The following is a 16739-nucleotide window of genomic DNA, read 5'->3' as shown; positions in this document are numbered from 1 at the left end:
GAGATTTTTAATTCAGGGAATCCAGAGAACCTTTATTTCCGTCAACTTAGGCATTCAAAGAGGAAACTGGGTGAAGATATATAAAAAAAAACACATACCTTCAAAGGGTATGCAAAAGTAGGCTACATCTGGAGGAGCTGATTTTCATTACAGTGAAGGGAGAAGAAGAGTAGCGTGCCCTGCACCCAGACAGACAGGTATCGCTGTGATTGGGTGGCTTTAGCATCAGAGGATGAGAGGATGAGGAGGCAGGCAGGCAGGCAGGCAGGCGATGTGCCAGGGTTTTCCCCACAGCCAGAGACACTCTAATTAAGGAGCACAGTGGGGAGAGGGGGCGAGAACAACAGCTCTGCATTGTCACATAATGATTTTCTTATCATCTCTAGTACAGGAAACACTGCACATCTCTCGCCTGATGGGTATGTGTGTCTGTGTGTTTCGTGGGAGCGCCCCCCTGAGCAGCCGTCTAGTCACACCCAGAAACATGAAATCAACAAAGTCTTGGTGCTATTTTCAGTGCCTGACAGGGGAATATTCATGTCGCCCTGCCACAACACTGTAGAGCTGTGTTTGATGGAAATGAATGTAAGCAGCTACAGATGTATCCATTTTAATCCATACACTGTGAGCTCATTTTCACTCTGTCATCAATTTATTTTATAATGTTTGTTGCTGTATGTTTAAACCACCCACAATTGTGCTGTGCATTATCATTAATACATATGTATAGCTGTCTTAAATTTCCGGAATTCTTTGCCCTTATTCCCAGATGTCCAGATGGACACTGACAGGGAAGGGAAATACCTGCAGAGAGGGACAAAAGAGTCACTGAATTTTAATACTGTATGTCATTTTATTTCAATTTAACCAGGAATATAATTTGCATTTAAACAATAACGCCTGAAGAAATAGTCAGTTGGGAGGATGTCTGCTCATGGAGACACTCCTCAGTCCTTCACATGGAATATTTTATGTTCAAATGTAGGTTACATGTACTGAACTGAAAGTGAATTTTTTAAGTGGATTAATTTTTTTATATTATGTTATGTATATGTTTTGTAGCCTATATGTATGTATATATTATGTAGCCTATGTTCAGTTTTTCTTTGCCTGTCTTTGCCCGCTTAGAAAGATAATTTTCCAGTTATGTTAAAATGGCAAATAAATAGAGAGACAGCGATACAATAGTGAAGTGATAGTGATAAAATTACCAAAAATAAATAAATAAATAAATAATGATCTGCACAAACATGTAATTATATTCATGAACTTACAACAGGTGATAGTTTCCATTTACACAACACAGCAGGAAGGAGAAGAAGTGGCAGATTAAACAATACGAAATGATCAAGAGAAGAAAATGGATGATGACGATGAGAAATAGTTGGACTGGATTGAATGAATTATGGGAGAAAAGGCGAGAAGGGGGAGGTGGGGGCAGTGGTACATTTGACCAGATGGGTCCTGGTCTGCTTTGTGAGAGCAGCAGATGCCCTGAGATCCTAGGCCATAGAAATGCCCCGAGCCGCTTAACACCAGAGCACCGAGGAGAACGAGCCTAATAACTCCACCCAGTCACATGTGCACTTTTACTGATAGAAATATAGGTTAAAGGTTTTTTTTTCATCCTATAACTCAGTGCTGTTGACACCAAGAAAGAGATCAGCTGTCAAGCTTTGCTGCATCTAAATACATCTAAATACATCTGAGATATACAATGCTTTTGGTTACTTTATATGTTCAGATTTATTTGAGTTAGTGATGGCTACTGTAAGACACTTGTTACACATTTAACACGAGTACAGACATGCAAATCACCTCAGTTTAAAAGAAGTATAGCAAATGAGCCACAAATTATTTTGGCTTTATTAACCTTTCAAATTGTATCTGTCTCTCTCTGCACATGTAACTGCCACTGCTCGTCTTTTACAGTATTTCCAGTGCCATCAGAAATCCACAGATGATCAGTTCAATGTGGTCAAACACAGAGCGACATCCTTTCTTTCCGTCGTACATACAGTAAATGCTGCTGCTGCTAAAGCTGCCCCAGGCACCATAGAAACACATGACTCATCATCTACAGCAGATGCTCTGCTCCTCTCACTGACTTTGGGCAATGAGGTTTGGGAGGTGCTGCGGGACTGTGGGTTTGTGATGATGTTACAGCTGCATACCAAGCAGACGCCATCACACAGTCCTCTTTGAGGTGAGCATCACCCTCTAGTGGACCAGAGGGGTAAAAGGAAAGATGAAAAACTATCAAGATCAGTAGATGCATGACTGGACTGGAGAATTCAGGGCACTTCGTTGTTGACACTTTGTTTGACACTGGTTTTATTCAACGCTTCTGTGAACACAGTGTGTTACCTGATGAATTCGCTTTTTGTACGCCCGATGTTTTATCATGGTAAAGAATAACACTTAACAGTCCCCAACTTCTCCAGCCAATTTGTGTTTCAGCCCCAAGCCTATTCATTCCAAATAAAGATGTCTTTCTTTTTTTTTTTTTTTAACAAAAGTGTTACAAATACATATTTTCATTTAAACAAAATGCTAAACAATTTCCTAAAACAGCTGGACGATGCTTTTTAGCAAAGGTTCCTCAAATAGGAGAAAAGTGCGTTTGTTGGGGAATACTTCAAGATGTGTGTAATGAGGGTCAACTCAAAATAAAACACAATGCCTTTCATCTTAATGTAGATAGTACAGAAATTTAAAGGCTTTGGTTGCGTAAGCAATACCTGCTAGTAGGATTGATTCATTGTTGGTTTTCATCTTTTCGTAGGATTTGTTGACAGGAAGAGAAATGTAGAATATCACCAGACTTTAAACATAACACACTCCCTATGACAATGACACATAGATCATCCTCTCCTCTCCATCTTCCTCTGAGACACTTTACCTACAGATTTAACAAATGTCATCTCTATCACATGTACGCAGTGGTTTCCTGCATGGACCTCACTGGTTGAATGAGCGGACAGAGTCTCAATTAATGATAGCCAACAACATCAAAGCAGTCACTCAAACATCAGCAGCAGTAAAGCAATAGTAAAGTAGGCATTGTCCATAACAGTGTGGGTTGGACATATACAACAGTAATGATATGTTGGTACATGCAGTTACATTCAGAAATGTGCTACAGCTAAAGGATGCAAAACTGCAGAGTTCTACAGTTCTGGTCAAATCATCATCAGTCTATTTCACCACAGTCTACATAGGACACAGCTAGGAGTCACTCTTTGTCTTTATCCTGTCCTGCTGGCCTTAGCCCTCAGGATTAGTTTGCCTGTTTTGACTGCTTTCTTAATGCCGACTATGAGCCTGATCAAGAGAATACTGCTTTTACCACCTGTTCTGCCTTTCGGCACCAAATTTGTGATCCTATGTGATGCCATGTTAAAAAAGAAGGAAATGGCATATTTACATTATTTAAATATTATCTGATGATCAGTAGTATAGCCAGCTGTAATACTTACTGTATAGGCTGTGGTTAAAGTAATTATTTGCATAGTCAGTTCAAATGAACAATTGAAAATCTTTGGGAAAAGCCACAAACCTAAATCTATTTAAACACCTTGCAGAAAAACAAAACCTCTTAAAGTGTCAGTGATGAAGCTCCCTGTTTGAGGACTGCAAAAAGTGCAGACTTGAAATGCGTAACTTTGTTACAATACACAGTATTAAATCTTTTTGAAGGATGTCGTCACCCATTAGTCATCCTCTGTCACTCCTTTAAGACGAAGCTCCTCTTGAACCCTGAACAAATACGCAGGATCTGGATATCCAAAACTGGAATGAAGAAACACAAGCAGTCAGAAAATGTAGTAACTGCTGTCATAACTGCTAGTTGAAATTCATCCAGCTAAATTAGCTTTGAAAAAGGCGTTGCAATATTGACGGTTATAGAATTTCCTAACCCCAAAGAAGACTACTAAATGTGTAAAACTGGGACTTAAAAATGTTTCTCCCGGACAGCAACAGTATGTTACTCAAGCAGCCATCAAGTGCCGGTGTTTAGAATAACTAGTATATAGTCTTACATGTCCCTAAATTATTTTTTGCCACACTACCAGTGTGGATGGCAATGTCAGCCTGTCCGTCTGTCTGTCAGTGAGTCCACTACTTTGGTCCAGACTAAAATATCTCAACAACCACTGGATGAATTGTTACAACAACGGTGATCCCGTGACTTTTCCTCTAACACCACCAGCAGGTCAAAGTTTGCTCCTGTCCAGTGAAATATCTCAACATCAACAGATGGGTTAGCATAAATTCTGGCACAGACACACATGAATGACATCTAATTAGAGGAGCATAAAATGAAGCTGAACTTTATATTTTTCACCCTGTGAGCTCCTATATCCTGCATTACAGCCTTCAAGACAATTTCCTGTTCACTCATGGGTGAAAGAAATGATTCTCCTACAGCAATAATGTGCATACCATTGTGGACCACCTCCCACGCTGGTCTTGTGGTGAATGTCGTTCCAGGTGATGACGTTGTTGAGGCCTGTGGTGGCAGACTGTCCGATAGTGAAGACAAGTCTTCTGTCGAAGGCTTTCCTCAGCAGCTTCAGAACTTTCTCCCCCTCCTCGCAGGCTGGCAGGTAGGCAGTACGAGAGGTGCTGCTGTACCTCACTCCAGGGTTCGGGTGCTCAGGCTGTAACAGGGTAAACAACAGCATATACTGTTATATATATACTCAGAGATGAAAATTCTCCTTTTAGGAATTATGCTCACTCAGGTTTTCATGACCAAGACGTTGATATCTGTATGATAGAATAGGAGGTGGAGCTCATTCTCCGTACAAGAAACCAAACAAGGAAGAATTTTTGGTTTGTGTCTGCAATCACATCTGGTAAAAATAAATAAATAAATAAATAAAAGCCAACTTCCAGCCCCTGGGAAGCAGTCCTTGACTCTTTAGTTGACTTTGATACAGCATCTAAAATAAAAACAGAAAAAGCATTCCCTCACACAACGGACACTTCATGCTTTCACTGTTGCACAACATCCAAAAATATAAGCCCTCTCTCACACTGTCCCGCTCCCACACACACATTGTTTCTCTTTGCTATCTTCTGAATTTAGATTTTTTTTTGTTGTTGTTCTTTTGTTTTTTTGTGCACCTGAGATAAAGATAACTCCTATACCTCCCGCTACATCACATATGTTATGATGTTTGCACTGCTTCTTTCACACACACACACACACACACATTTAATCACACAATCAGTTAACTGACATTGACCTGGATCCACATTTGCTAATGTGAGGGTTTGCTGCTGTTGTCTGTTCATTGTAAACTTAACATCTTTGTGTTTTGAATCACTGATTGCACCAAACAGGACATTCACAGAAATCCCCTTGGGCTCTGGGAAACTGTGATTAATATTTTTCCATAGACTAAACAATTATTGATTAATCAAGAAAATTAATCAAGAATAAAATATCCATCATAATTGCTGCTCCAGTGTAGAGTTATTAGGTTTTAGCCCACAACAGTTATTAGGTTTGAGCCCACCACAGCAAGCTGTCTAGTTTTTTTGTCAGTATATGGAAGCTACACTTTTATGCTAATAGGTAAATCACATATTTAGTTGAATCTTTAAGTAAAAAGAAGTAAATACATCCTCTGCAGCAAACAGACATTGAAATAAGCCTCTCTTCAAATATTAATGCACTAGTACTTTTTTATTTCAGGAACTTTAAAAAATGAAGAAAAAGTAAGTAATTGGAGCATGTGCAAAAGTTTGGGTTCTCTCCTAAGTCAGTATTTCAACTAACAGTGCTACAACTTTTGCAGATTGCAAATGCTCTTTGCAGCAGCTAAGAGTTTTTCTGTTATTTATTTGGGGGTTCTTTTCACTTCCAGGGGTGCCCAAACCTTTTCATACACCTGTGTGAATTACCCTACGTCACTTTCCAAAAACAAGTATTAGATATTGTATGGGTGTTAATAATAAAAAGAACATCAATGAATTTAACTTTTTCAAAGCACATTGCTATCACTTTGAGGGGGAAGTATACACTGAATTGTGGGCAAAGCACATCTGTCCTCCTCCACCACTACAATGTTTCTATGGCAACAGAGGGATGCGCCTCTTAAATCACCCCTCTATTGGATTCCCACACCAACATCTGTATTTTATAAAACATATACGTTTCACAACAGAGGCTGCTCACGCCAGACTTAATCTAAGGAGGACATAACGAGCATGTTGGTTGGGGTGGCGCCCCACTGTTATGATACCTAATCCAGATGCTTTTAACGCGTCCATGCAGGGCTTGTCGAACTGTATTAAGAAGCAAACATCGCTCTCTGGTGGACAAATGTTATGTTAAAAGCGGCTAAAAGATGTAGTCACGGTGCAACTGTGTAGCCTGCATGTGTCCTCTATAGCTTCCGTTAACAAGGTTAGCCTCACCCCTTGTATCCCTGCAGGGAAACTGTACTGTATGACAATACTTCCGCAGTGCTCGAAGCCGGGCAGCCGCTGCCAGCTGCGCGTCACCGCCATCGTGCCCTCCGGCTGGGTCCCCGTGTACACTCCGTGGTAGGTGTTGCATATCGGACAAGCAGGTTTAACCCTGAAAACGGAGTCAATACACTGAGAGCAAAAAGAATGGAGGCACTTTAATGTCTTCTTCTCCTGGATTTTGTCCAAGCAAATAGCGCAGTCCTCTGTACTTTTAAGGAGCACATTAGAGTGGCTGTATTTGGAGTTTTCCATTATTTTCCGGTATGCTGCCTTTCCGTGAATGGGTGCAAGCGAGTTGGTGTGACGTAAAAAAAAAAATAAAAAAATAAAAAAATAAGAAAGAGAAAGAGTACCGGTGTTGTGTCGAAGTCTGTTTCGCCGTCGATACACGTTTCCTTTAAAGTCTAAAACTAACCGCTACCATTTTTCCTAACTTAACCAGTTATCTCTGCTGCGCCCTGTCCTAATTTACCCCAAACCGTCTCTAACCCCAACCAGGGAGGGTGGCGCCATCTATTCTTAAGGGAAGGAGGCTCTGTGTGAAGGGAAAACTAACTTCGACTCAAGAGGTCTGTTCATTTCCTGTGGGTGTCACCACACAAATCTATTAGTGAGGAAGTGGTGAGCAGAAACATCTGTGATTGGTTCGATATTGATATTGATATTGATGAATAAAACGGGAAAAGTTATCCTGAACATTTTCCAGTCTCCCTGTCACTGACATTAAAGGCACAGTTTATGAACCAGAAGTAAATAAAAGGGCGAATATCTCAGTACATTTAGTTTGCAGTTCTAGGGTGTTTTTACTCTACTTGAGTTATTATTCATTACTTATATCCTACTTACACTCTGTCAAAAGGCAATTATTGTACTTTTTGCTCCACTATGTATATGCACTATATATATATTTTTCTGACAGCTGGTAACTAGTTACTTTGCAGATCTGGGTGTTAAGTAAAGTTGAATGAGAACCACAGCCAGCTGAATGCAACAGTAGGCCTAATCATAATCCAATAGTATAACAAAACACTGACAGAGGTAAGTTTGCCTGCATAGTAAGCACTTGTACCCTTTTAAACTTGAAGTACATTTTGTTAATATATAATATTCTTACATATATTTACTTATATTTTACTTATATTTACAAAATGCTATGCTTTTGCCCATTACTGAGTATTTTCTACATTGTGATCTTGCTACTTTTGTGTAAGTAAACTGTATACTTCCACTACTTGTTGACCCATCTTTAAACTCAAACTCATGTGATATTACAATCTACTATCTGTTGGCTGGCAGTTTTTTAATACGCAAACACCAGACAGTTAACTCATCTAATATTAACTACTACTGCCATTTTGTGTACATTAGGAATTTTGTAAAGGGTAGAATAATTATTCTACCATTATTTTGTAGAATTTTAGTGTTTTCTCTAACAATCTGTGATCATTAGCCGGTAAATTATTGCTTTAAGTTGTGAGCAAGAGAAAGAAAATCAGGATGACTAACAGTATCTGCTACCATCTGCAGCCTTTATAAAACTGCTCAAGCTAAATTTTTAAGAAGGTTTTTGAAGACAGGTACTTAGTTTCAGTAATAATGCTGAAAGGGTAAACAAGATGTCCTTACCAATGATTCATCTTTAACTACGTGGTGCTCTTTTGAGTTACATCTCTTCTACATAAGAAATCTTTCTGAGAGTTTGTTCAATAAAGAGGCTCAAAGCAAACTAACATGAAAAGCCTATAGCTGTTTCATAACTGAAGGCCACTTTGCAATTCATTTCTTTGTAAAAATGATACTTTGCTGAAAAATGTAATTTGCTAAAGGAATGGCTAATTACAAAATGCACCTGAATAGGTTAGTTGTATACTCTCCTGTATACTCAATCAGCCAAGTGCTAACAGGGAATGTATTGGCCCACAAGGTACAAATGGTGATGTATCAGTGCGTCTCTGAGTAATTCTCTCATTTATAACCTATAATCCCTTACACTCATCTTCAGTTGTGTGCATCTCCACAGTGAGATTTATGGCAGCATAGGATACCTTACATTATTTGAAGATTATTGTCGATTTAACTGATATTAGGAGGGGCTGGAAATGTTGCCATTTTCAGACCAGCTTGTTGTGTTGGTGGTACATGATGGTGCACATCTTAGCCCCTTGGTCACCACGACGCCCATACTGATGTTTACAATTACACATCCAACAAGCTGGAAAGTGCAGCCATGACTACTCATGAATATGTTTTAAAAACTTACAACATAGGCCATATTATGACCAATTTCCAAAGGTAGCAGTGGTACAGAATAGGGTAAAATTGGGTATATCAGGTACAGTATTTTGACTCCTCAGTCATGAAGATGTCCACTAGATGGCACAAAGTGCACTAGCCGAATTAAGTCTTAAGGTGCAACAAGAACCTTTGGATTATCCTACATTATTATCGTGTAGATCATATCTTAATGCAAGGCAACAACCTGAACACACTCCAAATGGACACTTTCCAAATGGACACAAGTTTGATATGCAGTTGCTTACAATGCACCTAGTTTATTTGGGGCCTACACTGAATATCCAACACAAACCCAAACATAACTTTTTATTCAAGTATTAAAATGTAAAGCACATTATTCTGAATATCAACAAAGTACGAATCAACACAATTAGAAAATCAAAACTCCAACTTTTCTTCAACAAACAGTTTGTAATATGTGTAATCTCTCTACTGTCCATTCTCCTGGCTTCTCCTCAATCATTTTATGCATAGAAATGTTTGCACAGTAGCTTTAGTAAACTACAATCCTGTGTCCCAGAAATATTTCAGTTGGTCCCTTAACTAAAATACAAAGGGGATGAAAACATAATAAAAGGGTATTTGAGTTATGGATCTGACCAGTCAAATTAATGTCAAATTTAGCCATTAGCCAAGCAGGTTACTGTACTTAACAAAGCACTTTGACATATACAGCTTTATCTGTCTGAGGGGTTTTTCAGCATTTGGACTACAAGAATGTTTATGAAGGAGGTGCTAATTTAATACACATTAGTATACATATTTTCATGAACTATGTTGTATTTGTACTTAAAGCCAGATAGTATAGCTACAAACAAAATGCTGCTTACCTATCAAATAACACCGAAATTCGCCCAAACTGCTTACCATTCATTAGTAACATCATGCTTGATTTTTTTTATTTTTTTTATCAAAAGTGAATATAAGAAAGGCACAACAAAATCAGTATCCCACCCACCCTAAATCAGATCAATTGTTCCCGAAACATTTTCTTTTGTTATAGTTTCACTGTGTATTGTAGATTATCTATTCAGATAAATTTACAACAGTTACCTCATTTGAATGAGAACATTAGCAGGCAAATCTCCCAGTTTAACAGGGACAGAGGCATAGATATTTAAAGAGCTTTTGTGCCTTTGATTTGGTTTAAGTGATCTATATGCCCTTTACATTTGACATCGTCTTAAATCTGGTATAATTAGATGAGCACATTACTAACAGCTGAGGTAATGGGCTCAACACCTGGGAGACATCTTGAAATAACAGGAGTGACCAATGGCAAAAAAACCCAGGGAAGTCCTGATGCATGTGATAAAAGGTGCTGCAATGAGACATTGTTTAACATTCTTCCCATTTACGTAAAAATGGAGAGGAAAAAAAGGAAGATCACACGCAAACAAAGAGTTCCAAGAAACTTACATCAACTTGTTGTCATCAAGCTAATAGCTGATGGCTGCATGACGCTGTTTGCCTCAAGCACTCTCCCACATAGAGGAAGCAAAAACCACAACTCCTTCTGAAAAACAGACTACCTTACCAAAGTGCCTGTGAGTGCTTTAGATTGCAATTACTTGAATTCTTTCTATTCAAACAGTGCTATTCTGCCATATAATCCTTACAACAAATAATTAGTAACAAGCAAATTAGAGACTTACTTAACAAACATTTCTGGGGAGAAAAAACCAAGAATGTGTGCTTGTAAGAAATAAAGGAATCCCCAGAGTTGAAATAAACATTGATATAACATAAACTGTCTTTATAACATTAAACTTAGATTTTCTAAATAATATATACGTACCATGAATTCCAACCCCCCCACCCCCCACCCCCACCCCCCCAATGCTCTTAAATAAGTGCATCAGATATCGGTCCTATTGCCAAATGTGACAGGTAGAGGATTGTGTAATACAAGAATGCACTGCACTCAAAGTATTTTCTTCCACATGTAGCACTGGGTTAAGCATAACTCTGGAGGAAAATGAACGAACAGAGGAACAGCTAGTGGAGTGATGTGGGCTCTGCTGCAGCATTAGACGCTCGTCTGCTGAGGGCCTTGTCTTCAGCTATCCTTTAAGGGACGGGCAGTCTCAGAGCACAACCTGGAGCCGAGTCATGTCCACCGCAAGGACAAAGACACTCGGAAAGTCTTACAAAGTCCTGGAAGAGTCTGTCACTTTCGTGATGTCAGTCCGCCATGATGCCTTTCTCTCTGAGCTCCTCTGTCACTCGTACCAGGTAAGTGGGGTCTGGGTAGCCAAAACTGTCAGGAGACATAAAAAAGCCATCACTGCATCTGTATGAGCTCAGACAGCAATAGTGCCATCGACCCAAGGACATCAACTGATAGCATTTCCTTGTCAGGAACTTCAATTACATCTGTCAGTCATTACTGAACCCTTTTTTCAGCTACTGCACCTCCTAGAAAAGTTGTTGAGACCATTGCCAAATCACATTTCCATGGGCATACACCTCCAACTAAAAGCCCATACATACCAGCGGGGCCCGCCCCATATTGAGGTCTTGTGGTGAATGTCATTCCATGTGATGACATTTTGCATGCCCGTAGTCATGGAGGTACCAATGGTGAAGATAAGGCGCTGTTCAAAGGCCCGGCGCAGCAGGCCCAACACACGGTTCCCCTCAGGGCTGTCAGGGAGGTAGGCCACGCGGTCTGTTCCTGGGTACCGAACACCCGGGTTTGGGTGTTCTGGCTGTGGGCAATAAAGAGGAGGATGAAGATCAGAACAGGATCATGTTCAGGGGGCATAAATGGCTTTAAAACAATTGATTGTCTGTTGGGGCCTGGGATACAATTATTATCTTGTATTTTTAACTATGTTTGCTACATGTTTTTGTGAGCAATGCATTTTACATTTATTTATCAAGTGTTTTTATACAGCAGGCCCTTCAATCCAAGAAACATTTCTCTTTTGGGAAAGAATACAAAAAACTTTCAACCATGAAGTCAAGAAAAGACATGAGCTACTTCTGACGTCTATGAAGTTAGGAGACGTGCAAACTGTTCGGGAAGTCCGCTGATTTTACACATATAGGTTTGCTTGTTAGAGGAAGTACTACTCAGCCTGTTAAACAGTTTTATAATGCTGTCTCTGGGGAGGGAATTTTACAAGTTGAGAAACTATAACCCTATTGTTTTTTTTTTTGAATCAGCATTATGTATCAATATGATTAGCAGGGAAAATATTGGAGAGAATCAGCCACATGTATAAGCCTCAGTAAGACCCAGACTGACTTTTGGGGAGTTTATTGTGCACCAAAACTGGCAACTAGAAGATGTATTAGAACGGTAAGCAAAGGTAATTGGTTATGTTGTTTGTTGTAACTGGAAGTGGCAGACACAGTTTTAGTGGCTGCACTAACGCTAACTCTCGCTCTCTGCACTGAGAGGGTTTTGGTGACCAGTGAAGGAGCAGCACGTATCAAGATGGTTAGTGTTACAAGAAAGATTCAGCTACATGATTGAGCCTCAGTCAGACCCAGACTCAGATGAGGAGTGTGTTGTGCACCAAAATTAGCGACTAGCAGACATATCAGAGCGGTTAGCATAGTTGGCACCTTTCATTTGCTTATGCTGTTTGCGAGCACACAACTGGCAGTGGCTACTGTGCTAACGCAAACTCTGAGTCGCTGTACTGACACATGTCCAGGTTTATTTTGCCCACCCTTCGACTTCGCAAGTTGACAGGGTTGGTTCCTTAGTTATATGACGTATGAAACCCTGGCTCTCTGCATCCGTTTTTATGAGACTATCATTGGTTCACTGCAGTTACAAGGTGGAATTGCGCAGCCATGGCCTTGACTGCTTATTTCACTCATGATATATCATCATATGGATATGTTAACAATGTTAAAAACTTGATTTTCATTGAAGGGGGTCATTAAAGGTGCAATATCAAATTTTTTACCATATAAATCTGAACTTAATTCACCACATACTTGAGGAGTTTGTCATACAAATGACGGGATGAATTTTGCCTGTTCTATGACTGTTTTACAAAAATGTCAATTCATTTGAGAGTAACAGCAGATTCTTATCCTGTTTTGAATTTCTGTGGTGGGGCTGACTCCTTTGTTTTCAATTTGATCTGAGATCATCACTTCATAAACTGAATATTAGGGGTCGGATGTAACACAGGAGCAGGTAAAGATTATTAAAGTGTAAAACAACTAGTTATCAGTCAGTGACAAATGAAGACTTGCATGGTCACAGGGCCGTGACTGTTTAATAAGATCTCATCATGAATTACCTACAATCGCAATTAGATTTTATGCCATATTACATATAAATGTATTAATTAATTCTTCTTAATTCTTCTATGCAACCAAACAACTGTGGGTTGAATTTCATTACACCCATAGATGATTATCAGAAGTAATTCCAGTAACACTGAGTGACCACCTGCATCTTTACATGCTCTCTGTCTACTCACCGCTTGAAGGCCAGGAGGGAAGCTGTAGATGATGCAGATACACCCATAGCCTTCGTGGCCAGGAATCTCCAGATCAGGATCTCTCTCTACGATCATTGTACCATTTGCAGGTTGGTTTCCAATCAACTGGCCATACACTAGCCGACACACAGGGCACGCTTTCTTCACCTTAAAGGCTTGATCCAGGCAAGAGTGACAGAATGAATGGCCACATCTCTCCAGGGTGGTCTTCGCCACTATGTCCCCCATGCAGATTGAACATGTATTGTTGTCCTCTGCCTCACTGTGGGAAGCCAAGCTGGAGTCCATATCCTTCCTCTGTGCCTCCTCGTGAAGCATGGCGCAGGCCTCCTCATCAGCAGGCTTCCTGAACCTCTGCTGCTGTCTCTGGGAGCGCCGGGGCTGGGGAGGTGGAGGCTGAAGCAGGCTCCCCTCACCATTTGGCTCCAAGACTCCCACACAGGGCAGCAGAACCCTCTTCCTCTTGTTTCCCCCCTCTTGTTTGCTCATTTCTTTCCGGGCACAGCGGCATAAGTCAATGAAGGCTTTTCGTGTCTCACTGGAGATGGGTCCATCCATCACCCCAGCTCCAGTGGTCCTGTAGCCTTCCACCGGCTGCAGCCTCACGGCACAGCAGCCCCCCCTCTCTCCTCGCCTAATGATACCAGCGCTCATCCCCTGCTTTTGCTGGAAGTCAATGAGCCAGGGCCGCCCAGCTGCAGCCAGGTAATCCCACACCGCCTGAGAAACCAGCACCTCATCACTGCCCTGGCCAGCACGCACACTCATCTCATCAGAGGAAACTGCACAGAGAGACACACAAAAGTCATCAGAGCGTCAGTGTTTTAACAAACAAGCACAATTTACACTGGTGTGCACATAAATACAATTACAGAAGTTGCTCCCAAAGGCAGATGCACCAGCCAATATTGCCACTTTCAAATGCATTATGGCAAATGATGCTATCTTTTGCCCAGACACGGCCACAAGAGTGCCTATGATGGCTCTACTTTCTTTTCTACATAGCTGAACAGATCAGGCAGTGCAAATAAAAATGCAATATGGTGTCTTAAGTTGTCTTGTTGGTAATGTATCTGTGCATGACAAAGTAAATGTAGTCTGTCTAGCTCTACACGTCCAACTACTTGCAGTGGCTGCAGCGCGTCAAAGGCACACACAACAGGCAGTAACGCGGCATAGCTGAGGACGCATCAGCTGCTCAGAAACGCAGACTGTAAACAAAGGAAACTGAGCCCCGCAACACGCGGAAAACATGAAAGCCCACTGACAGGCACATGCAAACACAAGAGTGACACTTCTTTAGGTCGGAAGGTTACCTTGCGATCCCATAAATCCCTTCAATTGCGAATAAAGCGTCCTGTTGAGCAGAGAGAGAGAGAGAGAGAGAGGGGAAGAAAAAAACTGAAGGACTGGAAAAAAAAACCTTATCACAGCTGCTCGGCGATAATTAGACTGACCCATGCTCAGCAACAGCAAGGGGAGAGTCTGCGATTTCGCAACATTAGCTTTGCCTTTGATACATTTGATGTCAACATGAAGCTAAGTGCCCCCTCCATCCCTCCCTCCCCCTCCACCCCCTCTGGATCACTCGGATACCTCACCCTTTGCCGTAGCTCGTCGCTGCCTGTCAGGGAGGTTTCTGGCTGGATTAAAGAGCACTGTGCTCCATCGGCGGAGGCCTTTATTTCTGACGTGTCGCTACAGTTTATCCGCAGATAATTAGTCTTCTGAAGTCAAGACATGATATCCAAACATATTCCAAGCTCATATCGCTTTAGGTTTTCCGCAGCCTTTCCCTGGCCCGGGTGAATGCCATCCGAATCCTGCACCTCGTCCCCAGTCTCGCCTGTGTTTGCTTTCCTCGTACGTCCTTGGGCTAAGCAGCGCAACACGGAGTCAAAAGCATTTGTAGTTCCTCTTCTTATCTGGCTGCGGCCACGCTTGCTCTGTGGCAGCTTTCTCCGGACAGATAATTGGCTCTTTGCTCTCACTTTGAGTCTCTGTCTTTGCTTTCAAACCGTGTCCTCCCTGTTGACTGCTGTACGGGAACAAACATACCCATCACCAATGAGGGGACTGGGACCTACGAGAAAATGTGACCAGGAAGTTCGTCACTGAGCTGACATGATTGGCTGACAAATGGTGGTCTGTGTGTGTATGTATGTATGTATGTATATGTGTGTGTGTTTGTGTGTGTGTGTGTGTGTTTATGCTTCGAGTGAATCACACTTTTTGTCGTGATTAACTGCTTTAATGATCACGCAGTGCTCAACACACATAAGTGCACACGAGTCCATCCTACACGCCATCGAGGGAATACCCACTCATTCAGTTATGATGCAAATGAAGCTGTCTGTCAGGGTACACGGACATATTGACAGCAAGGAGGTAATTGTTGATATATTGTTGGGCATAACTACAGCTTTGCATGTTTTTTTTTTTTTCAATTCAGTACCACAGGTTTAAAAATTCTGTCTTTAGCAATAATAATAATAATAATAATATACAATTTCCACCAATGAAGTGTCAGAGTTGAGTCCTAGTCAAGTCCCCATTACCTGAATCTGAGTCCGAGTCATCGAGGTTGAGTCTTATGTAACAGTAGCCTATTTACATAGCTATCGTTTCCCTAGGCCAAATTATTATGGCCCATTACAAAAACTAATAGGCCTAAGTAAGTCAGAATCCTCATCTCCAACTTCCAAGTTCTGATGTAGTCAATGTTCAAGTCCGTGTCGAGCCACTACTTCTGAAAATCAGGAGTCCTGGACTTGAGTCCTACAACACTGGTTGATCCTGGTTTTAAGTTCAGTTTCTATTCTAGGAATATATTTTATCCTAGTTGATTATTATTCAAGCGTTTGTGTATCTGACTATGGTTATTTTACTAAACCTTAGCTGGCTGAACATATTTTCATTACTGATCAATCAATTAACTGATCGTTGAGTCTATAAAATGTCAATTCCTGTGCCCATCCCAAGTTGCAAGATTGTTTTCTTAAAATTGCCTGTTTTGTTTGACCAAAAATAAGAGTAGCCTACCTGAAAAGCATCCGGTAATGAATGAATGAATTCTCAGACAAACATGATATTAGTGCGTGCATCTTATTTTCACACAGACTTCTGAAAGGAACAAATAATATTGACAATACTAATAAAATTAGGGTGGAAGCAAATCCATTTGATTGGGCTGTCCCAACAAAGTATTGGAAACTCAGGGATTTTCCCCCTACCAACACAGTCTCCATCCTGCTGCGTTTTACTTAATGCAGGGCTATAAACCAGAGTTTCACTAAGCTTCTGTATCAAAGTGACTTCATATGACAAGAGACATTTTCTTGATCTAAAACTGATTCACAATGATTGGTGCAATATACTGTAGGCTACCTTAAAATAACTAGCCGTATCTCAACACCTTCAACACCTGTAAATTAATGATAACAAGAACGTCCAAAGAATTTCCTGAGCCTAATTCATATCGGTCTC

At 40.8% G+C, this 16739-nt stretch overlaps 2 protein-coding genes across 3 annotated transcripts; both read right to left on the bottom strand.

Annotated features, from left to right (window-relative positions):
- Positions 1-1848: 1848 nt before the first annotated feature.
- Positions 1849-7251, bottom strand: LOC139620500 (probable E3 ubiquitin-protein ligase DTX3). The gene is made up of 3 exons (XM_071476110.1): positions 6433-7251; positions 4447-4664; positions 1849-3792 (listed from the first exon to the last, which is right to left on the bottom strand). The coding sequence occupies exons 1-3, from the start codon at positions 6736-6738 to the stop codon at positions 3714-3716; spliced, it is 603 nt and encodes a 200-aa protein (XP_071332211.1). The 5' UTR covers positions 6739-7251; the 3' UTR covers positions 1849-3713.
- Positions 7252-9073: 1822 nt separating this feature from the next.
- Positions 9074-15447, bottom strand: dtx3 (deltex E3 ubiquitin ligase 3). 2 transcript variants are annotated; one of them, XM_071476107.1, is made up of 5 exons: positions 14855-15442; positions 14570-14610; positions 13233-14035; positions 11275-11492; positions 9074-11041 (listed from the first exon to the last, which is right to left on the bottom strand). In XM_071476107.1, exons 2-5 carry the CDS (start codon positions 14580-14582, stop codon positions 10966-10968), a joined length of 1110 nt encoding a protein of 369 aa, XP_071332208.1. In that variant the 5' UTR covers positions 14583-14610; positions 14855-15442; the 3' UTR covers positions 9074-10965. The 2 variants fall into 2 exon arrangements, with proteins under 2 accessions (XP_071332208.1, XP_071332209.1); XM_071476108.1 differs by lacking the exon at positions 14570-14610 and having other exon boundaries at positions 14855-15447.
- Between the last annotated feature and the right edge of the window lie 1292 nt (positions 15448-16739).

Source organism: Trachinotus anak, unplaced genomic scaffold, assembly GCF_046630095.1.
Source record: "Trachinotus anak isolate AG129_WGS33_773 ecotype Australia unplaced genomic scaffold, CSIRO_AGI_Tana_v1 ptg000004l, whole genome shotgun sequence".
Taxonomy (NCBI): Eukaryota; Metazoa; Chordata; class Actinopteri; order Carangiformes; family Carangidae; genus Trachinotus; species Trachinotus anak.
The sequence above is the reverse complement of the archived record's forward strand: the minus strand, read 5'-3'. Positions and strand labels throughout refer to the sequence as shown.